Source organism: Oncorhynchus masou, chromosome 17 (assembly GCF_036934945.1).
Source record: "Oncorhynchus masou masou isolate Uvic2021 chromosome 17, UVic_Omas_1.1, whole genome shotgun sequence".
In the NCBI taxonomy this organism is placed as follows: Eukaryota; Metazoa; Chordata; class Actinopteri; order Salmoniformes; family Salmonidae; genus Oncorhynchus; species Oncorhynchus masou.
This window is the reverse complement of record NC_088228.1, coordinates 34,334,149-34,359,919: the sequence shown is the minus strand read 5'-3', so window position 1 is coordinate 34,359,919 and position 25,771 is coordinate 34,334,149. Positions and strand designations below refer to the sequence as shown.

The following is a 25,771-nucleotide window of genomic DNA, read 5'->3' as shown; positions in this document are numbered from 1 at the left end:
TCTAGGAGACAGAAGGCATATCCTTCCTGAGCAGTATGACAGCTGCGTGGTCCCATGGTGTTTATACTTGCGTACTATTGTTGGAAATTGCTCCCAAGGATGAACCAGACTTGTGGAGGTCTGCAATTTTTGGGGGCTGATTTCTTTTGATTTTCCCATGATGTCAAGCAAAGAGGCACTGCGTTTGAAGGTAGGCCTTGAAATACATCCACAGCTACACCTCCAATTGACTCTAATTATGTACATTTTCCTATCAGAAGCTTCTAAAGCCATGACATTATTTTCTGGAATTTTCCAAGCAGTTTAAAGGCAGAGTCAACTTAGTGTATGTAAACTTCTGACCCACTGGAATTGTGATACAGTGAATTATAAGAAAAATATTCTGTCTGTAAACAATTGTTGGAAAAATTACTCGTGTTAATTACACTTTATGTTGGCTGACAATTTGTTAGCTGCGCTGTACTTACGAACCACATAGGATATCATTACAGCAGTATGTACCCGTATGTTAGCTACCTACCTTAACGTCAGTAGTTATACATCAATCTTGCCAGGCTATCTAACTACTCAACGTTTTATGACTTGACTATTCTCGTCATTCTTAGTTTAGCTAAATGGTATAGTCATTGTGCTTTCTCAATGGACATTCAGGTGGTTTCGTAAATTCGCTCTGGCTATCTATAGGCTATCCAGCTATCCAGGCTATCCAATAGAACGAGTCAAAATTCACACAAGGCTGAAAAACGGCTTAAGAACGTTGGCTAAATTGGATCACTAGCGCGAGCCCATAGCAAATTAAATCTTAGTCCTGTATAGCCGAGTTGTCGTCAAGTTGCATGCATTTGAGAAAAGCAATATCCAAAACCATTAATCAGTGTTGCAGAATTAAACATTTATTTTGGCACAGAGAGAAGCCTCAGTATAGGTTCACATACTGACCTTTGTATTAAAGAAAACTGTCTGTTACTCTTCATGACATCAGTGAAGCATCAAGTATGTATTGATTTATACTCCAAAACATTGCGAAAGAGCCTGCAATATGAATAAGTAAATATTAAATTTTTTCACTGTTCTTGATGAGCTGAAAATGTCAGGACAGGTATGATGGATAATGACACATGCAGAAAAACAGTGCCTGCCATACAACATATTACAGTAGCGGTCCTATTGGTAATTGAGACAAGCAAAATTTATACTGAACAAAAATATAAATGCTACATCAAAATGAAGTTGTATTTGTCACATGCACTGAAAACAAGCCCTTAACCAACAATGCAGTTTTAAGAAAAATAAGTGATAAAGTATTTACTAAATAAACTGAAGTAAACAATTAACTATAAAAAATAACCAATGATTAAAGAGCAACAACACAATAACAGTAATGAGGCTTTACAGGGGGTGCCTGTACACAGAGTCAATGGCATAGAAACAAACAGAGGATGCGGTGCGTTCGTGTTAGTAAATTCAGAATGTTTTCAGATTGTCCGTTCTCGGAACGTTCAGAGCGCACACTGGACGCTAATGGCCTAGGAGTAGGGTTGATCCGAGCGTTCTGGCCTCAACCGCAGTCAAGCACCCAAGCTTACTGGCTAAGGTAAACTCGCTTGCTCGCTTCCAGACAACAGGCAACACAGTTACAATCATCAACGCTATGGATAACATGAACAAACAAACAAACATGAACAAAGCCTAGCTCTGCAGAGCTCTCTAGGCTTTGTTCATGTTATCCAAAGCGTTGGTGATTGTAACTGTGTTTCTGGAAACAATTTAATTACGTTTCTTTGCCGACGTTGACTGACACCGGTCATATTTAACGTATTGAACGTTCATAAATTCATCAGTTATTCTGCACTTTTGCACACTCAGACGGGAGTGCTCTGAAATCGAAGTACATAGCCAGAGTGAATTTACGAAAGCGCCCAGAGAGTAGCAGCATTTTTTAAACAAGATAAACTGTAGAAATGGGCGGTGTTTATGTATGTTGCGCGGTGGGTTATGGGTGTGCGCAGAGAAGTAAAATGGCGGAATTGGCAAACGAAGGTGAGCAGTGTCCGTGTGAGGAAACAAAGCAAAACTTGAATTATCTGCATGGCCGTTTACGTATTTATAAAAAAAAAAAAAAAAACTTTGCAATAAACGTAGTGGTTTACAGCCTTTAAGTAAAATAGTGGAATTAATTGTTGTTTCAGACCGGCTACATAAGAAAGAACATTAATTTTCACAATACAGGTAACGTTAGCTAGCTACCATAGCAAGCCAGCCTCATCTAACTTAGGCTATTTAGGCGGGGATGGGAAGCTAGCTAACGCTAGCTAATCAGATCTGTTTGCTAACGTTACTTTTAACTACATTTAGAAAGGTATACTGTAGCTAATCAGTTAGCTAGTTAACGCACATTGGCCACCTTGTTAGCTATACGAGTTGTTAATTTGTTACAGTCAAAGCTAGGTTGCTAACAATTTCCTCAGCTAACGTTAACCGGTGAAATGACACTTCATGGGGCTATGGCTAACTTAGCTAGCTACCGTCCTCTTAATGCTAACTTTCTATATCATGCATTGGCATTAGTAGTAACTTGCTATTTGTCAAGGACATTGATTTAGCTAATACAATTATGAAGTGTTTTTAAAGGTAGCAAGCTATTTGTTCACACCCCACTTGCCAGCGAGGTAACAATTAGTGTTAGCCAACTTAGCAAATGTTGCTAGCAATCTTAGCCAATGAATGCTGCACATTCTGAACTGGGTGACTAATTTATCAAATCTGGTTGGTGAGCCAAAACCTGTTAGCTAACTAACTTGTAGTTGGCCAGCGCTATATTGTGACCGCATTTATATTACCCAGACTATCCACATTTTGTAGTTAGCTAGTAAGGTTGGATTATGTGGATTGGAAGCTCGGCTATGATGTCACTCGTGACAATCAAGCTACACATATTGTTAGATCATGTGCTTGTATTTATTTACAAAGTATGACAGTCCTTTCTCTGACCCTGGCCTGCTGAGGTGCTAGTTGTCATTGCAGTTTCAGTTGGATAGGCCATGAGTTTTAATGGTCTAAATCCAATGCTCTTGTCAAGTCCACACATGTGGCCTGTGTTTAAAATAGCATTTGTTTGATGCACACATTGTCCTATTTGAAATGCCTAATTTGATTTTGATACATTTGTTTTAGTAAATATAATGTCCCTTATCAATTCTAGGCTAGTATGGTTGTTTTGGTTGACTGAACTGAATGTTTACTTCACCCTCTCTGAATGGAATAAATGATTATATAATGCAAGTTGTTTATTCTCAAACCTTGCATCATGGTCATTTGGCATCTATTCAGAAGTATCTCAATTGAATGGGGAGAGTTGAAGTCTGTGTAATAGACCCAGTTAGCAGAAAGTTGGAGGAAGGACAAAACAGTCTGAATCCATGTGTTGGGATTCTCTTTGGCAGAAATATTTTCTGTCTAGGGTTATGGTTTAGCCTTAGCTAAGTATTCCTGCATTTCCTCAAGTGGCACTCTGAACATCTTTGTGGAATTAGAAACACATGCCTACGTTAAACAGAGAATCCAGAGTGTCAGACATGGAATTGCACAGATGTAGGCCTTTTAGCTTTCTGAAAAAACATTATGGCAGAACCTGTGTCAACTCAACTGCTGCAGGGTGTTTGCTCATGACAAATGATTTTTGACAATCACTGTGACAATGTTTTTCATTGTTGACACAAACAACTGATTCACAGGCTGTAATGTCTTGATATTAGGCCTACACTTCACACAAGTCACAAATGTACTCTTCTGTATGGTAAAGCATGATTTCCCTCTTCATTAAACAGAGAAGCCTGCCATAGCGCCACCAGTGTTTCTGTTCCAAAAAGATAAAGCACAGAAGGTAAGCTAGACAGTATTCTATTCTTTCCCCTCACATTGATGGAAATCAATGGGCCTTCATGGAAATTCACTGTAAAGCTTCATAATATGACTCAGTTGTTTCTAGTCTGAGAAACAAAGAGTTGACCTAGTGCTGCTCTCTATTACAGAGATCAGCTGATGGCTCGAGTGCAGAAGATGAAGGTAGGTTATGCATACATTGCATCTGACTGTTAGCCTATTTCATCATATGATTTCCATCTAACCTTATAATGCCCTTAATACTATTGTAGTTAATTTACCAGGAATCAAATTATACTGCGTAGTAGGGTTGACCCCTTTTAGTCCACTGGTCGATAGGCTGTTGATCGACCGAGATTGATTTAGACGAGCCGTTGCAAATAGATAATATTTTTCATGGCATGCAAGACACCTGTCTGAGTTGCTCCTGTCTCAGTGGACTAATCCATTGATGAGGCTGCGGGCATGCCATAGTCCAAGAAGAAGGGGAGTGTGGCTAATATGCACAAGGCACGTCCCTCTCCAGAATGCACTCTCTCCCGCCATTTTGTGTGCATTCATTGTTTCCCAACTTCATTGTGTGAATTGTTTGCCTTTTGATTGTTAGTGTCTATCAATTCCCCATAACATGTCACCAGTAGTATATTTACCGTTAATTCCCATAATTTCTAATCTTCCATGCTTGTTTGGTAATGGTAATTTCTGTTAATGCATTCAACATATTATAATTAATGTTGTTTTTACTGTTTTCATTGTTGGAGTGGACACGTTGTTTGCAAAACTCAAAACCTATGCTACACTTGTGAGAAACAAATTTTAGTTTATTTCAAAATAAACCAAAACTTGATTACTTCTTATCCCTTGCACAAATAGCCTTACAGCTGTGTCTGTTCCAAGCTCACTGGAGCGGGAAACTCTGAGGTCCCAGAATATTTTATAACATTTTGTAAATTTGCTAGTAGAGGTCGACCGATTAATCGGAATGGCTGATTTAATTAGGGCCGATTTCAAGTTTTCATAACACTCGGTAAAAGGCATTTTTGGACACCGATCATGGCCGATTACATTGCACTCCACGAGGAGACTGTGTGGCAGGCTGACTACCTGTTATGCAGCAAGGAGCCAAGGTAAGGTGCTAGCTAGCATTAAGTATATTATAAAAAACATTAATTCATTCAAACAGCACCTTACTGCGTTTGCCAGCAGCTATGCTGCTTCAAGCATTGCGCTGTTTATGACTTCAAGCCTATCAACTCCCGAGATTAGGCTGGCAATACTAAAGTACCTATTAGAACATCCAATAGTCAAAGGTATATGAAATACAAACGGTATAGAGAGAAAGTCCTTATAATAACTACAACCAAAAACTTCTTACCTGGGAATATTGAAGACTCATGTTAAAAGTAACCACCAGCTTTTATATGTTCTGAGCAAGGAACATAAACCTTAGCTTTTTTACATGGCACATATTGCACTTTTACTTTCTTCTCCAACACTTTGTTTTTGCATTATTTAAACCAAATTGAACATGTTTTATTATTTATTTGAGACCTAAATTGATTTTATTCATGTATTATATTAAGTTAAAATAAAAGTGTTCATTCATTCAGTATTTTTGTAATTGTCTTTATTACAAATATATATAAAAAAATAAATCGTCCGATTAATCGGTATTGGCTTTTTGGGGTCCTCCAATAATCGCTATCGGCGTTGAAAAATCATAGTCGGTCGACCTCTATTTGCTAGTGCGAGCTTCGGGCCGGACCCCCGTTGATTATCAGGTTAGTTGCAAACAGGCCTTATGTGTGATTTATAGGATATTCATTTTTATCAGGATATTTTCTACCTGCAAGCTGCAGTGTTTTATATGTGTAGGCTATTTGTACATAGTTGGCAATGGCAATAGTTGCTTTCAGATTTGTATCATTGTCGTTAAGATTGAGATATAATATTGATTGACCATATGACAATGATTTTGAGATATGAACACTTTATTATAAATTAAAAATGTTCCACAAAAATGTGCATATGAAAACCATAACTGCCATGCAGATCGATAGAAATAGTAAGATAAATTGGCACTCCAACTGGTAAAGTTTGCTGACCCCTGGTGTAGCCAGGTAATAGTACCGGCAACTTCAGGAGCATAGCAGCAGGCCAGCAGCAGCATCAGGCCTGCTGGTTAGGCAATCTTGATCTCTGGCTCCCGCTTGAGTGATTTGTGTCTTAATTATTTAATCAAACAGTGTGCTTAAAGCATCAGACATGTTCAGTAGCCAAATACATCTAGTAGCCTATAGTTGATTTTATTAAAACTCACAGGCTGTGTCAAAATATGGAAAAATACACATTTTAAAATTTCAACCAATCGATTAGTCGAAAGAACAGATGACTCTCGATCGACCAGTAGGACAGCCCTACTGCGTATCTTAGTGCCCAGGTAGAGCATTTTTAACTGGTCATTTCAACAGAAGGCTAAAATAAGACAATTTGCTTATTTTCAGGTTCAGACAAAGAGGATGGTGGCTACTTTCCTCCAGTAAAAAGAGAGAGGACTTCATCTTTAACACAGTTCCCACCTTCACATTCTGGTAATGAAACTTATTAGATAATTCTTTCCCTGCTGAATGTATTTTTCTTGATTTGTACTTCATTGTTGGAAAATAATATACTATTTTCTAGATTTGCTCTTGTATGTGTTGTGTGTAATGCTGCCTCTTTCCTGCTCTCTGCAGGGTCTTGTAAGAACAATGTCTTCATGCCCTCAACTTTCTGCCAGTCTCCAACTGGGAATTCAGAGGACTCAGAACCAGGTGAGACTCCTCATCATAAAGGCTTCACTCATGAAGTATCCAGTGGTTGACTTGTGTAGTGCAGCTGTGTTTATTTAATGATAAAATGTACTGAGGGTACAATAATACTTTGAACGCTGCCGTTTAGTTATTGATTTTTTTAAACAATTCTACATGTTCTGTTTTTTCTTCCTCTTGCCAGATGAGAAGCCTGTAGGATTTCGTTTAAAACCACCTACTCTCATCCATGGTCAGGCGCCTAGTTCAGGTGGGTATTGATGCCTGTGTATGTGTGGTTCTGTAGAGGCTGGTGGGAGGAGCTATAGGTGAATGGCGCTATAGATGGATGGCCTTATTGTAATGGCTGAAATGGAATAAATGGAACTGAGTCAAACATGTGGTTTTCATATATTTGATACCGCTCCATCTTTACCATTACAATGAGCCCATCCTGCTCCTCCCACCAGTTTCAACTGGTGTGGTCTGGTATGTGGCGTGCAGACTTGACTAGGAGATAAACTGGGCCCTTGTTATAGACCATGACTAGGCCCTATAAGTTTTCCTGGTCAGGTTAAGTAGTCAGGAAAAACTCCTGGTCCAAGTAAATTTATAAACGTAGGTGGCAGTACAGCATGTTAATATGGATGGCGGTGCATGGTGGTAGTTCTGATATAGTACATGGTGGTGCATGTTAGTTCTGATATTGTGTTGATGTAGTACGTGGTGGTGCATGGCAGTTGTGATATAGTACATGGTGGTGCATGGTAGTTCTGATATAGTATATGGTGGTGAATGTTAGTTGTGTGATAGTTCTGATGTAGCACAAGGTGGTGCATGGTAATTGTGATATAGTGCATGATAGTTGTGATATTGTACATGGCATGGTGGTGCATGGTATAGTTCATGGTTGTGCATGGGGTAGTTCTGTAAGGCATTCAGATCCAATCCATTAGCAGATTGTGTTCCAGGCGTCCCCAGTCAGAAACCCAAGGAGCAGCAGCGCAGTGTGCTCCGGCCAGCCTTGCTCCAGGCCCCACCAGTCAAGTCCAACTCAGAGTCCACTAACGGGGTGAAGAAGTTTTCCGACGTAACGTCAGAAGGGTCGAGCATCTTCCAGAACAACACTGAGCACTCAGACGTCCTCGCTATGTCACCGGTGAGGACTACGATTATGGTCCTGTCTAATATACAGAGGCAGAAGTGTACTTGCGCTACATGGCACACTTGTGATTTGATTAGCTTGTAATTGCATAAAGAGAGTAGTAACTGCCCAGAGCTACTTTTTGGAAATCATTTACTGTCAGAATCCTGCAGTTGTTTATTTTTGGTTGCCCAATTATTATTATTATTATTATTTTACAACAATAAATTAAAGCTGAATTCCCCAAACCCATCATGATGACTGACTGCTGTATCTTGCCTCTTGTAGAAACATGAAAGGGAGGATGGAGCGAGCAGAGAGAAGAACGATTGTTCTGCAGAGTCCTCTTTCGTGTTTGGGCAAAATATCAAAGACCGAGCAAAGGTGGTTATTTCCCCTTTAAACAATCACTTCAAATTATTCAAGGGTGATGTTTAAATATCCAATTTATTTTAGTAAAAAAGAATCTTAGCAAGAAACATCAGAATATATATTTTAGCTGACGGTTCTTTTTATCTCCCTTTCTAGTTGGACGAGAATAGTAAAGATGGCAAGTTGTTACCCCTGGATTCTCAGGAGGGAACAAACTATTTCTTACAATACATCGCCACCCCCAGGTAACATTTTATGTCACTGGCTTTTCAGACCTTTGCTCTGGCAGGGAATCTGCTTCTTTATGAGTTCAGATCAGACTTGTTCTTTTCACAATTTTTTATGGTTTTGCAATAATCGTAATATGATTGTTTTAGCTGCCTTAATTGAATGCATTAATTGTAAGTTGCTCTGGATAACTGTCTGTTAAATTACTAAAATATGCTAATATCTTCTTGTTCTTCTTGATTCCTTTCAGTTCAAAGAACGCCATACACAATACCGACAAGGGGGCCAAATTTGTCTTTGGACAGAACATGTCAGAGAGAGTCCTAGTGAGTAGAGACTGTCCGTTTGATTAGTAGGGGCATTGTCCTTTAGGCCATGACATAGACCATAGAGATGGTGATCGAGCAAACCCAGTTGAACCCAAATAGAGATGGCTCCTGAGAAATACAACCGCCTGGGACTGTTATGGAGATGAGAGAACTGTGTGTGTGTACTGTGCACACTTATTTTGACTTATAGCGCATTCGGAAAGTATTTCATGACCGCTTCATTTTTTCCAAATTTTGTTACGTTACAGCCTTATTCTAAAATTGATGAGGATAATTTTTTTATTTAATCAATCTACACACAATACCCCATAATGACAAACCGAAAACAGGTTTAGATTTTTTTGCAAATTTATTACAAATAAATATACAGATGCATAATTATTCAGACCCTTTGCTATGTGACTTGAAATTGTACTCTGATGCATCCTGTTTCCATTGATCATCCTTGAGATGTTTCTACTACTTGATTGGAGTACACTTGTGGTAAATTCAATTGATTGGACATGATTTGAAAAGGCACATACCTGTCTATATAAGGTCCCGCAGTTGACAGTTTGTCAGAGCAAAAACCAAGCCATGGGGTTGAAGGAATTGTCCGTAGATCTCCAAGACAGGATTGTGTCAAGGCACAGTTTTGGGGAAGGGTACCAAAACATTTCTGCAGCATTGAAGGTCCCCAAGAACACAGTGGCCTCGATCATTCTTAAATGAAAGAAGTTTGGAACCACCAAGACTCATCCTAGAGCTGGCCGCCCGGCCAAACTGAGCAATCGGGGGAGAAGGGCCTTGGTCAGGGAGGTGACCAAGAACCCAATAGTCACTCTAACAGCTCCAGAGTTACTCTGTGGAGATGTGAGAACCTTCCAGACAGACAACCATCTCTACAGCACTCCACCAATCAGGTCATTATGGTAGAGTGGCCAGACAGAAGCCACTCCTCAGTAAAAGGCACATGACAGCCCACGTGGAGTTTGCCAAAGAGTTCAAAGGACTCTCAGACCATGAGAAACAAGATTCTCTGGTCTGATGAAACCAACATTGAACTCTTTGGCCTGAATGCCAAGTGTAATGTTTGGAGGAAACCATGCACCGCTCATCACCTGGCCAATACTATCCCTACGGTGAAGCATGGTGGTGGCAGCATCATGCTGTGGGGATGTTTTTCAGCGGCAGTGACTAGGATACTTGTCAGGATCGAGGGAAAGTTGAACGGATCAAAGTTGAACAGAGCAAAGTACAGAAAGATCCTTGATGAAAACCTGCTCAGGACCTCAGACTGGGGCAAAGGTTCCCCTTCCAACAGGACAAGAACCCTAAGTACACATCCAAGTCAATGCAGGAGTGGCTTCGGGACAAGTCTCTGAATGTCCTTGAGTGGCCCAGCCAGAGCCAGGACTTGAACCTGATCAAACATCCGGACTTGAACCCGATCAAACATCTCTGGAGAGATCTGAAAATAGCTGTGCAGCGTCTCTCCCCATCCAACCTGACAGAGCTTGAGATGATTTGTAGAGAAGAATGGGAGAAACTCCCCAAATACAAGTGTGCCAAGAAGACTCGAGGCTGTAACTGCTGCCAAAGGTGCTTCAGCAAAGTACAGCGTAAAGGCTCTGAATTCGTAGGTTAATGTAATATTTATTTTTAATAGATTTGCAAAAATTTCTAAGCCTGTTTTCGCTTTGTCGTTATGGGGTTTTGTGTGTAGATTGATGAGAAAAGGTTTTTAATATCAATTTTTAGAATACTTTCCGGAATGCGCTGTATCAGGAGTAAACTGTAGGAATGGACTTTATTATTGCGCTGTAGTGACAATGCATGGTTGGCTGACAGTACTGTGTATTTTCAGAGCCCTTCCAAGGGAGGGGAGGCATCAGTGGAAGACTGTAAAGTCTTACCAGCTCCCCCTGTGTCTGAATCCTTATCCAAGGAAAACATACCAGAGAAGGGTAAGACTCACACACAGCCCAGTGCTGATCCCTGTGTATATTTCTAGTTAACTTGTTACGTGTGTGTGTGTGTAATCACAGGTAACAATGTGACAGAGTCACTGGAGGAATCTGCAGCAGCGTACACCAAAGCCACAGCCAAGAAGTGCATCTTGGAGAAGGTAGACGTCAAAACTGGAGAAGAATCAGAAAGTAACGTTTTGCAGGTAGGTGTCTCGTCTCTGGCTGACGATATACGAATACATCAGGGCCCATATTCACATAGCGTCTCAGAGTAGGATTGCTGATGTAGGATTAGTTTAAAATATTTAGATTACAAGGACATGGGTGATTCCCCCCCCCCCCCGATAAGTAATGTGTGTGTCTCCCCCCTCAGGTCCAGTGCAAGTTGTTTGTGTTTGACAAGACAGCCCAGACGTGGATAGAGCGGGGTCGAGGGCTGCTCAGGCTTAATGACATGGCATCCACAGACGACGGATCACTACAATCACGTCTAGGTAGGTACACACTCACCTGGACACACACTGGCCTGTGCACATTTAATTTTGACTGATTGTTTTTGTCTCAGTAAATAATATACTGAACAAAAATATAAATGTAACATTCAACAATTTCAAAGATTTTACCGAGTTACAGTTCATATAAGGAAACCAGTCAAAAGAAATAAATTCATTTGGCTGAAATCTATAGATTTCACATGACTTGGAATACAGAGATGCATATTTTGGTCATATGTACCTTTTAAGAAAAAAAAAAAAAGTTGGGGCATGGATCAGAGAACCAGTCAGCATTTTCTTCGCATAGAGTTGATGGCTGTCTGTTGACCACTTTGCTTCAATGGCTGTGCGAAGTTACTGGATATTGGCGGGAACTGGAACAACCTGTCGTACACATCAATCCAGAGCCATCCAAAACATGCTCAATGGGTGACATGTCTGGTGAGTATGCAGGCCAGGGACAAACTGGGACATTTTCAGCTTCCAGGAATTGTGTACATATCCTTGCGACATGGTGCTGTAAATTAGCATGTTGAAACATGAGGCGATGGCTGCAGATGAATGGCACGACAATGGGCCTCAGGATCTCGTCACGGTATCTCTGTGCCTTTAAATTGCCATCAATAAAGTTGTTTGTTGTCCGTGGCTTATGCCTGCCTGCCAATACCATAACCCCAACGCCACCATGGGACACTCTGTCCAGGTGACTCCGGATGCTTGCCTTCTAGTCAGAGTTCATCTGTCCAGTGGCTGTTTTCTTTTGCCCATCTTAATCTTTTATTTTTATTGGCCAGTCTGAGATATGGCTTTTTCTTTGTAACTCTGCCTAGAAGGCCAGCATCCCGGACTCGACTCTTCACTGTTGACATTGAGACTGGTATTTTGCAGGTACTATTTAATTAAGCTGCCAGTTGAGGACTTGTGAGGCGTCTGTTTCTCAAACTAGACACTAATGTACTTGTCGTCTTGCCCAGTTGTGTACCGGGGCCTCCCACTCTTTCTATTTTGGTTAGAGCCCGTTTGCGCTGTTCTGTGAAGAGCGTAATTACACAACATTGTACGAGATCTTCAGTTTCTTGGCAATTTCTCGAATGGAATAGTCTTCATTCCTCAGAACAAGAATAGACGGACGAGTTTCAGATGAAAGTTCTTTGTTTCTGGCCATTTTGAGCTTGTAATCGAACCCAAAAATGCTGATGCTCCGGATACTGAACTTGTCTAAAGAAGGCCTGTTTTATTGCTTCTTTAATGAGAACAACAGTTTTCAGCTGTGCCAACATAATTGCAAAAGGTGTTTTCTAATGATCAATTAGCGTTTTAAAATTATCAACTTAGATTAGCTAACACAACGTGCCATTGGAACACAGGAGGGATGGTTTCTGATAATAGGCCTCTGTACGCCCATGTAGATATTCCATTTACAACATTAACAATGTCTATTAACAACAGTATTTCTGATCAATTTCATGTTATTTTAATGGACCAAAAATGTGCTTTTCTTTCAAAAACAATGACATTTCTAAGTGACCCCAAACTTTATAACGGTAGTCTACCAATTTTGTTTCTGTTTACATTTTTTATCTAACTTCCTTGACCCATATACCTCTGTGTTGTCCCCAAGTGATGCGGACCCAGGGCAGCCTTAGATTGATCCTGAACACCAAACTGTGGCCTCAGATGCAAGTGGACAAGGCCAGCGAAAAGAGTGTCCGTGTCACCGCCATGGACACAGAAGACCAAGGGGTTAAGGTCTTCCTAATATCGGTATGACATCACCATTGCCCAGCGTTTAGCCTGCTTTACGTTCGTCGTATCACACGCTTTGTGTATAGTTTTAGCATTTTATCTGGGGTTGGGTGTTGTATTCAGCTCTATAGTTTTCTTTCCATCTGTCACACCTTTGGGGGGGAACCTAACGAACCAAACGGAAGCCAACAGAACGAAATGGGGAGGGACCTACCTCAAATCAAATTTTATTTGTCACATACACATGGATAGCAGATGTTAATGCGAGTGTTGCGAAATGCTTGTGCTTCCAGTTCCGACAATGCAGTAATAACCAACAAGTAATCTAACTAACAATTCCAAAACAAATTTCTTATACACAGTGTAAGGGGATAAAGAATATGTACATAAAGATATGAATGAGTGATGGTGCAGAGCAGCATAGGCAAGATACAGTAGATCGTATCGAGTACAGTATATACATATGAGATGAGTATGCAAACAAAGTGGCATAGTTAAAGTGGCTAGTGATACATGTATTACATAAAGATGCAGTAGATGATATAGAGTACAGTATATACGTATACATATGAGATGAATAATGTAGGGTATGTAAACATTATATTAGGTAGCATTGTTTAAAGTGGCTAGTGATATATTTTACATCCTTTCCCATCAATTCCCATTATTGAAGTGGCTGGAGTTGAGTCAGTGTGTTGGCAGCAGCCACTCAATGTTAGTGGTTGCTGTTTAACAGTCTGATGGCCTTGAGATAGAAGCTGTTTTTCAGTCTCTCGGTCCCAGCTTTGATGCACCGGTACTGACCTCGCCTTCTGGATGATAGCGGGGTGAACAGGCAGTGGCTCGGGTGGGTGTTGTCCTTGATGATCTTTATGGCCTTCCTGTAACATCGGGTGGTGTAGGTGTCCTGGAGGGCAGGTAGTTTGCCCCCGGTGATACGTTGTGCAGACCTCACTACCCTCTGGAGAGCCTTACGGTTGTGGGCGGAGCAGTTGCCGTACCAGGCGGTGATACAGCCCGCCAGGATGCTCTCGATTGTGCATCTGTAGAAGTTTGTGAGTGCTTTTGGTGACAAGCCAAATTTCTTCAGCCTCCTGAGGTTGAAGAGGCGCTGCTGCGCCTTCTTCACGATGCTGTCTGTGTGAGTGGACCAATTCAGTTTGTCTGTGATGTGTATGCCGAGGAACTTAAAACTTACTACCCTCTCCGCTACTGTTCCATCGATGTGGATAGGGGGGTGTTCCCTCTGCTGTTTCTTGAAGTCCACAATCATCTCCTTAGTTTTGTTGACGTTGAGTGTGAGGTTATTGTCCTGACACCACACTCCGAGGGCCCTCACCTCCTCCGTGTAGGCCGTCTCGTCGTTGTTGGTAATCAAGCCTACCACTGTTGTGTCGTCCGCAAACTTGATGATTGAGTTGTAGGCGTGCGTTGCCGCGCAGTCGTGGGTGAACAGGGAGTACAGGAGAGGGCTCAGAACGCACCCTTGTGGGGCCCCAGTGTTGAGGATCAGCGGGGTGGAGATGTTGTTGCCTACCCTCACCACCTGGGGGCGGCCCGTCAGGAAGTCCAGTACCCAGTTGCACAGGGCGGGGTCGAGACCCAGGGTCTCGAGCTTGGAGGGTACTATGGTGTTAAATGCTGAGCTGTAGTCTATGAACAGCATTCTCACATAGGTATTCCTCTTGTCCAGATGGGTTAGGGCAGTGTGGTTGAGATTGCATCGTCTGTGGACCTATTTGGGCGGTAAGCAAATTGGAGTGGGTCTAGGGTGTCAGGTAGTGTGGAGGTGATATGGTCCTTGACTAGTCTCTCAAAGCACTTCATGATGACGGAAGTGAGTGCTACGGGGCGGTAGTCGTTTAGCTCAGTTACCTTAGCTTTCTTGGGAACAGGAACAATGGTGGCCCTCTTGAAGCATGTGGGAACAGCAGACTGGTATAGGGATTGATTGAATATGTCCGTAAACACACCAGCCAGCTGGTCTGCGCATGCTCTGAGGGCGCGGCTGGGGATGCCATCTGGGCCTGCAGCCTTGCGAGGGTTAACACGTTTAAATGTTTTACTCACCTCGGCTGCAGTGAAGGAGAGACCGCATGTTTCCGTTGCAGGCAGTGTCAGTGGCACTGTATTGTCCTCAAAGCGGGCAAAAAAGTTATTTAGTCTGCCTGGTAGCAAGACATCCTGGACCGGGACTGAGCTGGATTTCTTCTTATAGTCCGTGATTGACTGTAAGACCCTGTCACATACCTCTTGTGTCTGAGCCGTTGAATTGAGATTCTACTTTGTCTCTATACTGACGCTTAGCTTGTTTGATAGCCTTACGGAGGGAATAGCTGCACTGTTTGTATTCGGTCATATTACCAGTCACCTTGCCCTGATTAAAAGCAGTGGTTCGCGCTTTCAGTTTCACGCGAATGCTGCCATCAATCCACGGTTCTGGTTAGGGAATGTTTTAATCGTTGCTATGGGAACGACATCTTCAACGCACGTTCTAATGAACTCGCACACCGAATCAGCGTATTCGTCAATGTTGTTGCCTGACGCAATACGAAACATGTCCCAGTCCACGTGATGGAAGCAGTCTTGGAGTGTGGAATCAGCTTGGTCGGACCAGCGTTGGACATACCTCAGCGTGGGAGCTTCTTGTTTCAGTTTCTGTCTGTAGGCAGGGATCAGCAAAATGGAGTCGTGGTCAGCTTTTCCGAAAGGGGGGCGGGGCAGGGCCTTATATGCGTTGAGGAAGTTAGAATAACAGTGATCCAAGGTTTTGCCAGCCCTGGTGGCGCAATCGATATTCTGATACATTTTAGGGAGTATTGTTTTCAGATTAGCCTTGTTAAAATCCCCAGCTAAAATGAATGCGGCCTCAGGATGTATGGATTCCAGTTTGCAAAGAGTCAAATAAAGTTCGTTCAGAGCCTTTGATGTGTCTGCTTGGGGGGGAATATATACGGCTGTGATTATAATCAAAGAGAATTCTCTTGGTAGATAATGCGGTCTACATTTGATTGTGAGGAATTCTAAATCAGGTGAACAGAAGGATTTGAGTTCCTGTATATTTCTGTGATCACACCACTTCTCGTTAGCCATAAGGCATACGCCCCCGCCCCTCTTCTTACCAGAAAGGTGTTTGTTTCTGTCGGCGCGATGCGTGGAGAAACCCGCTGGCTGCACCGCCACCGACAGCATCTCTCCAGTGAGCCATGTTTCCGTGAAGCAAAGAACATTACAGTCTCTGATGTCCCTCTGGAATGCTACCCTTGCTCGGATTTCATCAACCTTGTTGTCGAGAGACTGGACATTGGCGAGAAGAATGCTAGGAAGTGGGGCACGATGTGCCTGTCTACGTAGTCTGACCAGAAGACCGCCTCGTTTCCCTCTTTTACGAAGTCGTGTTTTTGGGTCGCTGGCTGGGATCCATTCCGTTGTCCTGGTTGAAAGGCAGAACACAGGATCCGCTTCGCGAAATTCATATTCTTGGTCGTACTGATGGTGAGTTGACGCTGATCTTATATTCAGTAGTTCTTCTCGACTGTATGTAATGAAACCTAAGATGACCTGGGGTACTAATGTAAGAAATAACACGTAAAAAAACGAAAGAATGCATAGTTTCCTAGGAACGCGAAGCGAGGTGGCCATCTCTGTCGGCGCCGGAAGTACTCACCTGGATTTGTCCAAAAGACTCTTGATTTCATTACAGAACATTTTCCATTTGGAGTAACCGGTTTCCTTTGCAAAGCTTTTTGCAACTGCTTTCTGCGATCTTGTGTCTAAATTAAAATACCCCTGTGTTTGTACCTGTCCCTATTTAAATAAATTATTTTGAAATGTGGTGTAGTACTCAGTAGAGACACTAGAGGGAGTACAGGGATAAGGAAGTAGACAGGTGCTTGAATTCAACGCCTCATTAGCACAAGTGTTTCTGATAACTTCCGTGTCCCTGTCATTGTGGTTCAATTGAGGCTAGTTTTTAGGACACAGTGCAGCAGTTCTCTGTCTGATGTGTTGTTTATCCCTATTATTGTTGTGGTGTTTTTAATGACTTCGCTCTGTCCGTCCTTGCTGTTATTGTCATCATCTCCAGGCTAGTTCTAGGGAGGACACAGGTCAGCTGGCAGCAGCCCTGCACCATCGTATCCTGGCCCTGAAGAGCCGGGCGGACCAGGAGCCCCAGGAGGCCCCGGCTGCAGACTGTGCCCCCGAGGCTGACTTGCCCCACTCTGAAGGGGACAGCGATGAGGAAGATCAGGTCAACAATGCTGCAGGTCTGATCAATAACTAGATACATCTCTAGTGGGCTTACTGTGTGTGTCTGTGTGTGCATCAGTCTCTGGTTTAGACCAGAGATTGACATGTGTGAGTGACTTTGGTGTGTGTCTGTGGCATTCCAGTACTTAGTGTGACTTCAAAGTTCTTCAACTGCCTCTGTGGTATATTGTGAATAATTATTCCCAACTGGCCCATTGCTCTAGTTGTTGTAGTCTTCTCCCTGCAGTTAGCAGCATGTCTTCATGTATCTTTCCAATCACTATTTATGTACTACTTCTGTCCATCATACAGTAGTACAGGTATTAACATTGTTGTTGCTCTGTCCTGCAGTTAACTCAGAGGGAGGAGATGCCCAGGCTGCTGGAAGTACATAGCGTTAGTCCCCCTAAAGGATTGCCTGCCAGGATACTGCTACTGCTGTTTTGGCATTTTACTGAGGACATCCCAACGGACACCCTACCCTGACCAACATGGGTCCTTCAGACCAGTACTTTTGGATACTCAGAAGTCAAGCTCCAGTTATTTTTTTCTTTACATTCAATCAACATTAAAACATCTGGAGTTGTATTTTTTATTGTTATATTTTATTTTTATCTTTTGTTTTCTTAGCTGCAAAAATAAATACTTATTTTTGCAGCTGAGACAAAAAAAAAATTGGGGGACTTGGCTGCTCATCATATTGATGAGTGTGGGGGTGTTTTCCTCTCCAACATTTTAAGGTATGGCACATGTTTAAGACTGCAGTTTCTACCTTGGGACTTTTTTACTCACCAGACCACCACCACACCTCTGGGACCCAACCAACCACCCCAGACTCCAGAGGAACTCCTGTCTGTCACCGTATACTGACCTGTCTTATGGTCAGTCATTTGACTGGTTTCTACGTCATCCCCATCCATGCAGCTTTCACATGGGGGCTGATTCCGACCTGAGTTAAGCGGGCGTAAATGGAACGTAATTCCCTTTTTATGCACTTTTCTCTCTGACCTAGAACTTAATCCACTAATAATTCCACCACCTTTACGAGTGAGGATACCATGAATATGGCAGAAAACTGAAGTATATAAAAATGTCCTGCAGTAAAGTTTATGAAATGCTGTGTCATTATGCAGAATTTAATTTGTATGGCCCTTTAACTTGCAGGGATGGGCACTCTCAAAAGTCTTAATTTTAGGCTACCCCCAACTTTCTCCGTTTCCTATTTCTATCATGTTAAATATTAGCCACTATCAGTATCGACGGTCAGTAGGCCTAATAACCACACTTATACCATGGCGTTGTTAAGTACTAGTTTCTGAAGGGGATTCTAGAACGTGCGTTATAGGGAAATAAAGCACAGTATATCAGCACGGTAGAATTCAATGGCTATAGTTCATCATTACATGTTCTGTGTTTGAGCTGCATTGAAAGCAAAAGTTGAATTGAAAACATTGGCATTGTTGAATTAGATTTTCATAATCGCAAGCTGGGTCTGATGGTTTGGTTAGCTAAACTAGCAAGTCTGTTTTGTTATCTAGTAAAGTTCCTAGCTACCTTAGTGAATGTTGAACACATTTCTAGAGGCAAATGTGTTAAATTATTGGCATGGTATAAAAGGGATAATCAACTCGGGGCTCTGCTTTCTCTGGAAAATAATGCAACTCGTGGAAGGTCAGTTCCACTCTAGTACGTCGTGGGACACACCTTCCACATCGTTCATTATTTTCCATAGAACGCATAGCCCCTCGTTTATTATCCCTTAAATATTCATTCTGCCAATTTGCTGTTCCCTTTATCATTGCATTTAATTACATTGTTTTAATTACCTTAATTTGCTTCCTCTGTAAATGCAGTCATGGCTATGTGGTTGTTGCTGACGATCATTAGTAATAGTTGGTAATATATTTTTTAAACGTGTAGGCTAATTAAATCATGGAGTTGAGAGCAAACCAAGCTGTAACAGTTTGAACACGACACAATACTTGGCCGTATCATCACACAGTTTCATGGTCAGTGCATGCAATAGACGATGGTAGAGCCTACTATTGTACACTATTCTCCCTATTATAATTCAATATACGCTACTCTTCCAACATTGCCATGGGTAATTGAATGTGGCAATTTTCAGAATGAATCAAACCTTTTTCTTTCTTTCGTGCATAAAGTCTCGCTAAACCTGTTTTTTTATGATTCATAAATACTTTCTTAAACCTGAATAATCGACAAGATCAGAGTATTTTTCAATCTACCTGTCACGGTTTTCTGTAGGTGAAAGAGAGTCGGACCAAAATGCGGAGTGGCTATTGCGATCCATGTTTAATAAACTGAAGTAAACACAAATCAATATGAAAAACAATAAACAATACACGAAAAACCCAACATCAAACAGGCTACCTAAATATGGTTCCCAATCAGAGACAATGACTAACACCTGCCTCTGATTGAGAACCATATCAAGCCAAACACAGAAACTGACAAACGAGACACACAACATAGAATGCCCACTCAGATCACACCCTGACCAAACAAAACATATAAACATGCAAAGCAAACTATGGTCAGGGTGTGACAGTACACCCCCCCCCCCCAAGGTGCGGACTCCGGCCGCAAAACCTGAACCTATTTGGGAGGGTCTGGGTGGGCATCTGTCTGCGGTGGCGGCTCTGGTGCTGGACGTGGCCCCCACTTCACCATAGTCTTAGTCCGCCACCTTGTCCGCTTCCTTGGTCTCCTAACTACGGCGACGACCCCACTACATAACCCCACTGTACTGAGGGGCAGCTCGGGACAGAGAGGCAGCTCGGGACAGAGGGGCTCTGGCGCCTCTGGGCTGAGGGGCTCTGGCGTCTCTGGGCTGACTGGCGGATCTGGAAGCGTCTGGCGGATCTGGAAGAGTCTGGCTGACTGGCGGATCCTGGCTGACTGGCGGATCTGGAAGATCCTGGCTGACTGGCGGATCTGGAAGAGTCTGGCTGACTGGCGGATCTGGAAGAGTCTGGCGGATCTGGAAGAGTCTTGGCGGATCTGGAAGAGTCTGGCTGACTGGCGGATCCTGGCTGACTGGCGGATCTGGAAGATCCTGGCTGACTGGCGGATCTGGAAGAGTCTGGCTGACTGGCGGATCTGGAAGAGTCTGGCTGACTGGCGGATCCTGGCAGACTGACGGCTCTGGCTGCTTCATGCTGACTGATGGCTCTGGCTGCTCCATGCAGACTGGCAGCTCCTTGCAGACTGGCAGCTCCTTGCAGACTGGCAGCTCTGCCTGCTCCATGCAGACTGGCAGCTCTGCCTGCTCCATGCAGACTGGTAGCTCTGCCTGCTCCATGCAGACTGGCAGCTCTGGCTGCTCCATGCAGACTGGCAGCTCTATGCAGACTGGCAGCTCTGGCCAGGCGGGAGACTCCGGCAGCGCTGTAGAGGAGGAAGGGTCTGGCAGCGCTAAACAGGCGGGAGACTCCGGCAGCGCAGGAGAGGAGGAAGGCTCTGGCAGCGCTGGAGAGGCGAGGCGCACTGTAGGCCTGATGCGTGGTGCTGGCACTGGTGGTACTGGGCCGAGGACACGCACAGGAAGCCTGGTGCGGGGAGCTGCCACCGGAGGGCTGGTGCGTGGAGGTGGTACTGGGTAGACCGTACCCAGTACCGTGGAGCTTTTGAGCACCGAGCCTGCCCAACCTTACCTGGTTGAATACTCCTGGTCGCTCTGCCAGTGCGGCGAGGTGGAATAGCCCGCACTGGGCTATGCAGGCGAACCAGGGACACCGTGCGCAAGGCTGGTGCCATGTAGCCGGCCCAAGGAGACACACTGGAGACCAGATGCGTAGAGCCGGCTTTATGGCATTTGGCTCGACGCTCACTCTAGCCCGGCCTATACGCGGAGCTGGAATGTACCGCACCGGGCTATGCACCCGCACTGGGGACACCATGCGCACCACAGCATAACACGGTGCCTGCCCGGTCTCTCTAGCCCCCCGGTAACCACAGGAAGTTGGTGTAGGTCTCCTACCTAGCGTCGCCCTACTCCCTGTGAGCCCCCCCAAGAAATTTTTTGGGGCTGACTCTCGGGCTTCCTTCCACGCCGCCGTGCTTGTTTCTCCAACTCCATTCTCCTGTAACCCTCTTCGCACTGCTCCAGCGAATCCCAGGCGGGCTCTGGCACTCTCCCTGGGTCGACCGCCCACCTGTCTATTTCCTCCCAAGTCATATACTCCAGACTTTGTTGCTCCTGCTGCCACTGCCTGTCACCACGCCGCTTGGTCCTGTTGTGGTGGGTGATTCTGTCACGGTTTTCTTTAGGTGAAAGAGAGTCGGACCAAAATGTGGCGTGGCTATTGCGATCCATGTTTAATAAACTGAAGTAAACACGAATCAATATGAAAAACAATAAACCATACACGAAAAACCCAACACCAAACAGGCTACCTAAATATAGTTCCCAATCAGAGACAATGATTAACACCTGCCTCTGATTGAGAACCATATCATGCCAAACACAGAAACCGACAAACTAGACACACAACAGAATGCCCACTCAGATCACACCCTGACCAAACAAAACATATATAAACATACAAAGCAAACTGGTCAGGGTGTGACACTACCGACTGGTGCTGAAACGCAGACAGATGCATATGTATTGATTGCTTTCTTTCATTGATCCATAATATTCTGAACTCGTTCTCAATATATTCTAGTGAGTCAAAATTCAAACTAAAAGGTACACCGTATTGGAAGGGATGGCTTAAGATAAATGTGCTGAACCCTATTGGATGAAAAATCTGTTTGCCAGCAAATGTGATTGAATTATTTTTTTTCAGAGCGTGTTACCCAACTAAGGTAAGTCTGAACACCAAATACTGAGAAGTGTGTAGGAAACGTATGCGTTTCCTAAGTCTGAATCTGCCCCATGTTGAATATTTTCCGGACATGTCATTAAATTTTGGTCATGAATTTCATGCGGCATCTAACATCTAATGGCTAGGGCTGGTTAGCATCCCTCAGACTTCGATAGCAGTTTCTTAGTTTTCCTATTGACTTAGTACATAAAGTACTAAAACAAATACATAACTCTCGTATGGGTTAATGCTCCAAGCATAACCAACGAAGCGGGCAGTAAGGGGCTTAACCCCCAATATCTTCTGAAGTGTGCACGCATTTACTACCCACAAATCTAAAAGCAATGAATTGGAGGCATGGGTTTCCACCACATTTGTTCCACCAATTATTTCCTTTCAAATCAGTGAAAGGAAGTGAACAACTACACACTAAAGGATGAAAGAGAATTGAGACTAAGCCAAGCATACACCTGGAAAGTTTATATGGCTGAGTTGTCTACTCATTGACTTGTTTTTGTTAGTTTTATGTTTCTCAATAAATTAACCTGACGAATATATACTGAACAAATATTTAAATGCAACATGCAGAAATTTCTAAGATTTTACTGGGTTACATGCAGTTCATATGAGGAAATCTGTCAAATGAAATAAATATATTCGGCCCTGATCTGTGGATTTCACATAACTGGGAATACAGATATGCGGTTTGCCAAAGATGGTCAAAGATACTTAAAATCCTGATGGCCATTTTCTTTTTTTGTCACGGTATTTTTGTGCATTCAAATGGCTATCGATAAAATGCAGTTGTGTTCGTTGTTCTGCCCATACCATAACCACACCGCCGCCATGGGGCATTGTTCACAACTTGACATCAGCAAACCACTCGCCCACACAACGCCGTACACATGGTCTGCAGTTGTGAGGCCGGTTGGATGTGCTGTCAAATTCTCTAAAACAACATTGCAGGCGGCATTCGGTAGAGAAATTATCATTAAATTCTCTGGCAATAGCTCTGGTGGACATTCCTGCAGTCAACATGCCAATTGCACACTCCCTCAGCTTGAGGCATTGTGGGACAAAACTGCACATTTTAGGGTGGCCTTTTATTGTCACCAGCACAAATTGTACCCGTGTAATGATCATACTGTTTAATCAGCTTCTTGATATGCCACATCTGTCAGGTGGATAGATTATATAGGCAAATGAGAAATGCTCACTAACATGGATGTAATCAAATTTGTGCACAAAATTTGAGAGAAATAAACTTTTTGTGTGTGGACAATTTCTGGGATAATTTATTTCAGCTCATTAAATATGGGACCAACACTTTACATGTTTCTTTTATATTTTTGTTCAGTATACATTCTGCATGTCATTGTTTTAATTTCTGACATCTTGAGGATTACTATTGTTATTTATTTTTTTTAAATTTGATATATGAACTTTTTATCAATTTTCATTAGAGATAAATGTTGGAATTAAGATTGACTTTGTGTGATCTTTGTTGTGTGCATTCAAACAACCGTACTTATTTACCGTCAGAGGTGAATGTATAAAACCAGTTGCCTTAATAAAAGTATCAACAACAAGTGGGACACAATCATGAAGTGGAACGACATTTATTGGATATTTCAAACTTTTTTAACAAATCAAAAACTGAAAAATTGGGTGTGCAAAATTATTCAGCCCCCTTAAGTTAATACTTTGTAGCGCCACCTTTTGCTGCGATTACAGCTGTAAGTCGCTTGGGGTACGTCTCTATCAGTTTTGCACATCGAGAGACTGATTTTTTTTCCCATTCCTCCTTGCAAAACAGCTTGAGCTCAGTGAGGTTGGATGGAGAGCATTTGTGAACAGCAGTTTTCAGTTCTTTCCACAGATTCTCGATTGGATTCAGGTCTGGACTTTGACTTGGCCATTCTAACACCTGGATATGTTTATTTTTGAACCATTCCATTGTAGATTTTGCTTTATGTTTTGGATCATTGTCTTGTTGGAAGACAAAATCTCCGTCCCAGTCTCAGGTCTTTTGCAGACTCCATCAGGTTTTCTTCCAGAATGGTCCTGTATTTGGCTCCATCCATCTTCCCATCAATTTTAACCATCTTCCCTGTCCCTGCTGAAGAAAAGCAGGCCCAAACCATGATGCTGCCACCACCATGTTTGACAGTGGGTATGGTGTGTTCAGGGTGATGAGCTGTGTTGCTTTTACGCCAAACATAACATTTTGCATTGTTGCCAAAAAGTTCAATTTTGGTTTCATCTGACCAGAGCACCTTCTTCCACATGGTTGGTGTGTCTCCCAGGTGGCTTGTGGCAAACTTTAAACAACACTTTTTATGGATATCTTTAAAAAATGGCTTTCTTCTTGCCACTCTTCCATAAAGGCCAGATTTGTGCAATATACGACTGATTGTTGTCCTATGGACAGAGTCTCCCACCTCAGCTGTAGATCACTCATCCAGAGTGATCATGGGCCTCTTGGCTGCATCTCTGATCAGTCTTCTCCTTGTATGAGCTGAAAGTTTAGAGGGACGGCTAGGTCTTGGTAGATTTGCAGTGGTCTGATACTCCTTCCATTTCAATATTATCGCTTGCACAGTGCTCCTTGGGATGTTTAAAGCTTGGGAAATCTTTTTGTATCCAAATCCGGCTTTAAACTTCTTCACAACAGTATCTCGGACCTGCCTGGTGTGTTCCTTGTTCTTCATGATGCTCTCTGCACTTTTAACGGACCTCTGAGACTATCACAGTGCAGGTGCATTTATACGGAGACTTGATTACACACAGGTGGATTGTATTTATCATCATTAGTCATTTAGGTCAACATTGGATCATTCATTCAGAGATCCTCACTGAACTTCTGGAGAGAGTTTGCTGCACTGAAAGTAAAAGGGGCTGAATAATTTTGCACGCCCAATTTTTCAGTTTTTGATTTGTTAAAAAAGTTTGAAATATCCAATAAATGTCGTTCCACTTCATGATTGTATCCCACTTGTTGTTGATTCTTCACAAAAAAATACAGTTTTATATTTTTATGTTTGAAGCCTGAAATGTGGCAAAAAGCCAAAAACATTTATTCCGCACTGGAATCAAAAATGTGCTCTCTGAGTCCTCATTCATTTGTTCTGTGTCACTCTCCCAGTCAATTTTTGCAATAATCTCATCCAATTTTAATACTTGGACTTCAAATTAGCTTTTACACTCTGTAGACATGTTTTACTTTTTCAGTTTAGAGAAAGTTTGTAGAAGAGAACGAACCGCTGCTTAACATAAACAACGGTGAGTCCTTTTTTCTTTCCCCTTGAGAATGAACACTGTTGCGCACAGCTATAACTTGATGGTTGTTTGTTGTACAAAGGGTGTTCACATACTACTGTAAACCCCAGGTCATTGGCTATCTAGCTAGATATGTTTCAAAATGATAGGTGGTCATTGGACCAAGACACTGTCAATCAAGTGAAATTTTGAGTAATGATGGCTGACCTTCATGGGCTAATTGACGGGTGTAGAATGTAGAATGATAAAACAGGGTTGGTTACCTTCTAGTGTCTAGGATTGCACTGAAACTGAACTTGACTGGGTTAAGCAACATTTTGTGGATTAGATTTCATAAATTGTTTTGTTGCAAGTTGAAAGAGTCGGAATTCATTCAAAACGCTGTATATAACATGGATCATGTTAGGATATAAAAAATTGTTTTTATCAAACAAACCTATACTATATTTTATCTCTGGGACTCTCAGGATGACAAA

General features: G+C 42.7%; 1 protein-coding gene across 4 annotated transcripts; it reads left to right on the top strand.

Moving 5' to 3' along the window:
* Positions 1-1,966: 1,966 nt before the first annotated feature.
* Positions 1,967-19,363, top strand: ranbp3b (RAN binding protein 3b). Of its 4 annotated transcripts, none has more exons than XM_064993134.1 (17): positions 1,967-2,040; positions 3,828-3,883; positions 4,032-4,065; positions 6,387-6,473; positions 6,618-6,695; positions 6,877-6,942; positions 7,643-7,830; positions 8,104-8,199; positions 8,344-8,432; positions 8,666-8,741; positions 10,591-10,690; positions 10,772-10,896; positions 11,067-11,187; positions 11,542-11,628; positions 12,809-12,951; positions 17,021-17,201; positions 17,536-19,363. In XM_064993134.1, the coding sequence occupies exons 1-17, from the start codon at positions 2,019-2,021 to the stop codon at positions 17,577-17,579; spliced, it is 1,593 nt and encodes a 530-aa protein (XP_064849206.1). In that variant the 5' UTR covers positions 1,967-2,018; the 3' UTR covers positions 17,580-19,363. The 4 variants fall into 4 exon arrangements, with proteins under 4 accessions (XP_064849206.1, XP_064849205.1, XP_064849208.1 ...); XM_064993133.1 differs by having other exon boundaries at positions 7,631-7,830; XM_064993136.1 differs by lacking the exon at positions 11,542-11,628.
* Positions 19,364-25,771: the final 6,408 nt, after the last annotated feature.

What these genes read in the sequence shown, in the direction of transcription:
- ranbp3b (XM_064993133.1), top strand. Translation starts at nt 2,019, where the DNA reads ATGGCGGAATTGGCAAACGAAG. An exon ending in GGCGGAATTGGCAAACGAAG is followed by an intron (nt 2,041 to 3,827) that starts GTGAGCAGTGTC and finishes TTCATTAAACAG; the next exon opens with AGAAGCCTGCCATAGCGCCA. An exon ending in ACGTCCTCGCTATGTCACCG is followed by an intron (nt 7,831 to 8,103) that starts GTGAGGACTACG and finishes TGCCTCTTGTAG; the next exon opens with AAACATGAAAGGGAGGATGG.